The 3,359-nt window shown below is 41.4% G+C and overlaps 1 protein-coding gene across 2 annotated transcripts; it reads left to right on the top strand.

The window, feature by feature from the left end:
• The first annotated feature begins 402 nt into the window (after positions 1–402).
• LOC116267089 (myb-related protein Hv1-like) lies at positions 403–2,473 on the top strand. Of its 2 annotated transcripts, none has more exons than XM_031648656.2 (3): positions 403–628; positions 752–881; positions 1,678–2,473. In XM_031648656.2, the coding sequence occupies exons 1-3, from the start codon at positions 496–498 to the stop codon at positions 2,336–2,338; spliced, it is 924 nt and encodes a 307-aa protein (XP_031504516.1). In that variant the 5' UTR covers positions 403–495; the 3' UTR covers positions 2,339–2,473. The 2 variants fall into 2 exon arrangements, with proteins under 2 accessions (XP_031504516.1, XP_031504517.1); XM_031648657.2 differs by having other exon boundaries at positions 438–628; positions 748–881.
• Positions 2,474–3,359: the final 886 nt, after the last annotated feature.

Consider the following 3,359-nt stretch of genomic DNA (forward strand, 5'->3'; position numbering starts at 1 on the left):
ATTAGTTATATTTTTATATTATTTTATATTAAAAATATATATATTTTAATTTTAATTGTGTTGGGCAGGACCAAATCGACCGGAGCATAAACTCAGGTTTCAAGTAATCAAGGTGTCATACTTTGTGGCTCAATCGGAGCCCAACTCATTACTAAGTAGGGCCGACTCGACCCAACCCGAAACCCAACCTTATTTAAAATGTGTTTTAGAGTAACGTACTCGATGCCTGGGAAAGCCCTCTGTCTTTGGATTTAGAGGGTCACCGTCTCCAGCCCCCACGAACGTGGACAGAGTGTTAGATGCAATATCTACCCGTCTCCCTACCCTTCAACCTCCCTTTTTTAATAATATATAAGTTTATGGCGACATGCTGTGGATCCAACCCTCGTGCTCTTCTTTAAAACGAAGCAAAAGGCTCAGTCTCCAAGGGCTTCAAGGTGTCTTCGAAGTTTGTTCTTCTTGTTCCTGAAGGAGTTTCTGAAGGCAAGGGCGCGAATGGGAAGAGCTCCTTGTTGCTCCAAGGTTGGTCTAAATAGAGGACCATGGACTCCCAGGGAGGACACCCTTCTAAAGAAGTACATAGAGAACTATGGTGAGGGCAATTGGAGATCCCTACCAAAGAAGGCAGGTAACTTTGACACCTTCATAAGTTGTGAGGATCAGTACATTTCGATTTCCAGTGAAAAAATAAAGGTTTTGTGTTGATAGATCTCTCTCTCTCTCTCTCTCTCTCTCTACATAACACAGGCAGGCTTACTGAGGTGTGGAAAGAGTTGCAGATTGAGGTGGATGAACTACCTTAGGCCAAACATAAAACGTGGAAATATGGAGCCAGAAGAGGACGACCTTATTATAAAACTCCATGCTCTTCTTGGCAACAGGTTCTCTCTTTCTCACTCTCTGCAAAATATGTAGATCATACGTACTGATTGTCAGCCCTGCAATCGATAGGGTTAAAATTGAAACTGATCTCAAGGTATTATCACACGACAGGTCAAATTTTGATAAAGTGAACAATCCGTTGCTCTTTGGCTCTCAAGAATTAGTTTCATATGTGAGACCTTTTAACCATTATTCTCTAAATTGATAAAGTGGCTCACAACCGATAGAAGACACAAATCTTATAGTTATAGTTAATACACACAGATCACAATTTGTAATAAAGCTATTCAATTTTTAATATTATTGCATAAACCGGCTTTTTGGAATATATATATATATATATATATATTAAACAGGAACTCTGACTTTCAAAATCACCCTGCCATTTAACCAAGCTGTCTTCTCGAATGGTTAAGAAAAAACAAATAAAAAAAGGTAAAAAAGGTGATGGGCATGCATTTTAGTTATTTAAGTTATGGACATTTTTTAGTTTATACATTTTATTTTTTTTTGTCAACCATTTATACAAAAAGGTTTGATTGGATGGTTAAATGACTTTAGATAGCCGTAATGAGTAACGAATGCAACTTATGTGCATATATAGTGTTGACTTTTGCTGTTTCCATGACGTTGGATTTATGAAATGCAGACACACATCAAATTTTTTTGATAAATTTTTAAGTTCTTCATGTCAACACACCTGCTATAGCAGCCCACTGTTTAAATTTATGTTCCTGATCACCCTTTGCTGCCAAAATCACTATCTAAGATCCACGTCAATCTTCACTGGCGCAGGTGGTCGCTGATAGCGCGGAGGTTGCCGGGGCGAACGGACAACGAGATCAAGAACTACTGGAACACCCACCTAAGCAAAGTGTTGAGGAAGAAAGGCTTAGATCCGAGAACACACAGACCGTTGCCTCCCGGCGCCCTCAACACCACCCCTCCTTGCCGGCCTGCTGCTCAGTCGACGGATAATAAGGCGAGAAGAGGCAATAAGAAGGAAGGAACCAGCGGCCCGCCTCCCATAAAAGTGCATGTCCCAAAGGCCAATCGAGTAGACCCCTTCACTTTCATTTCCAAGCTGAGGTACAATATGGTGCAGCTGGCATCCCTCACTCGGACCCAAGAAAAAGGCGCATCCATTAAGTTTCCTGCATCATCTCCTAGCCAAGATTGCGCTGAGACGGAAACGAAGGAAGCCCCTGCTGCGGCGAGAGAGGCGCCTGCAGAGCCGAAATCACCGGTCCCCGTCGCAGACTTGAGCTCGACGTGGCCGGAACTCGAGCACTGGATCGACGGCGACGCCGGCACGGGGGAGAATGTGCGGGAGGAATTCCTAGGCCTTGTGGAGAATGGTAGCGGTAAGGACAATGTTGGTGCCTCGTTTGTAAGATCCATGGTGGAAGAAGAGCAAGAATGCTATGACAACTTGAGCTGGTTCAGTACGCCTTGAATCAAAATGGCACTTAATGCACACACTAATGGCATGCACCACAGCGAACTATGAGTGGCGATCTTTTCTGTTGGAAATAAGGGATGTTATAGAATAATAAGTGCCGGAATAAAGTTTGCTCTTTGCTGCTTCTCAGACATGGGCCATCTACCGCTACTTTACAGTAGAGGGGTAGTAAACAATTCTGTGGTAGTTCGTTTCTATTAATGTCTTTGATCCGTTGTCGACAGTCTGATCCATCAACATGCCAGGCAACTTGAACAGTTGTCTGGAAAAGAAAGGGCCTTCGTTCTGGTTGCAGTGTAAGATATCGTTTTCTTTCTTTTCAGTTGTTTTCGATGCGAGATGGGGCTCTCAGAGAGCATTCAAGGCTCAGCGCGGACCATCCTCACAAGTTGGCATGTAAGGAGGCATTTTGGTACACTTTTCTACAAGGTAGGGGCTTTTTCGCCTTTTCACAAAAAAGGTGTTTTTCCACCATTAATTTCAATTTCGTCCTTGTAGAATGGTTGTTTGTTTAGATTACCAAGGGCCTTATGATAATGTCAACGAGGACAGTTTTGTCATTAGGTATCCGAGCATTTAATCTCTCAATTTCCTTAGATAATAGTTAACACGAAGAGGCTATTTTAGGTAATATTGGAAATTGGAATTTCTTGACCGCAGTCATGTTTTTTTTTTTTTTGGAGAAATCTTGTCAAGGATCGATCCATGGTTACATAGGTTTAATCATCCCTTTACCAGGTGGATGGTGCTCTTGTTGGCACAGTATAAATGTCAAAGTAGCAATCATAGTCACAAATTTAGCTGCGGGTAAATCTTGTTAAAGTAAAATTCATGAGATTTTAAAGTTTGCTCTTCTTTCTATACATACATACTTATAATATACATCTTTGAAGGTTGTGTTACGAGTCACATGTGCGTCCAGTTTCCTTGGATCTAAAATTGTTTTGATTCACGTACTCGTAATTTTACATTTTAGAATTATATCCGATTCTCTAATCTATAATCAATAAATATG

The sequence above is a fragment of the Nymphaea colorata genome, chromosome 13 (assembly GCF_008831285.2).
Source record: "Nymphaea colorata isolate Beijing-Zhang1983 chromosome 13, ASM883128v2, whole genome shotgun sequence".
Classification (NCBI taxonomy): domain Eukaryota; kingdom Viridiplantae; phylum Streptophyta; class Magnoliopsida; order Nymphaeales; family Nymphaeaceae; genus Nymphaea; species Nymphaea colorata.

Bases quoted from the DNA above. Each gene is read 5' to 3' on its own strand.
- LOC116267089 (XM_031648656.2), top strand. From the start codon at position 496: ATGGGAAGAGCTCCTTGTTGCTCCAAGGTTGGTCTAAATAGAGGACCA. The intron at 629-751 runs GTAACTTTGACA...TAACACAGGCAG, and splicing joins ATCCCTACCAAAGAAGGCAG to GCTTACTGAGGTGTGGAAAG. The intron at 882-1,677 runs GTTCTCTCTTTC...TCACTGGCGCAG, and splicing joins CATGCTCTTCTTGGCAACAG to GTGGTCGCTGATAGCGCGGA.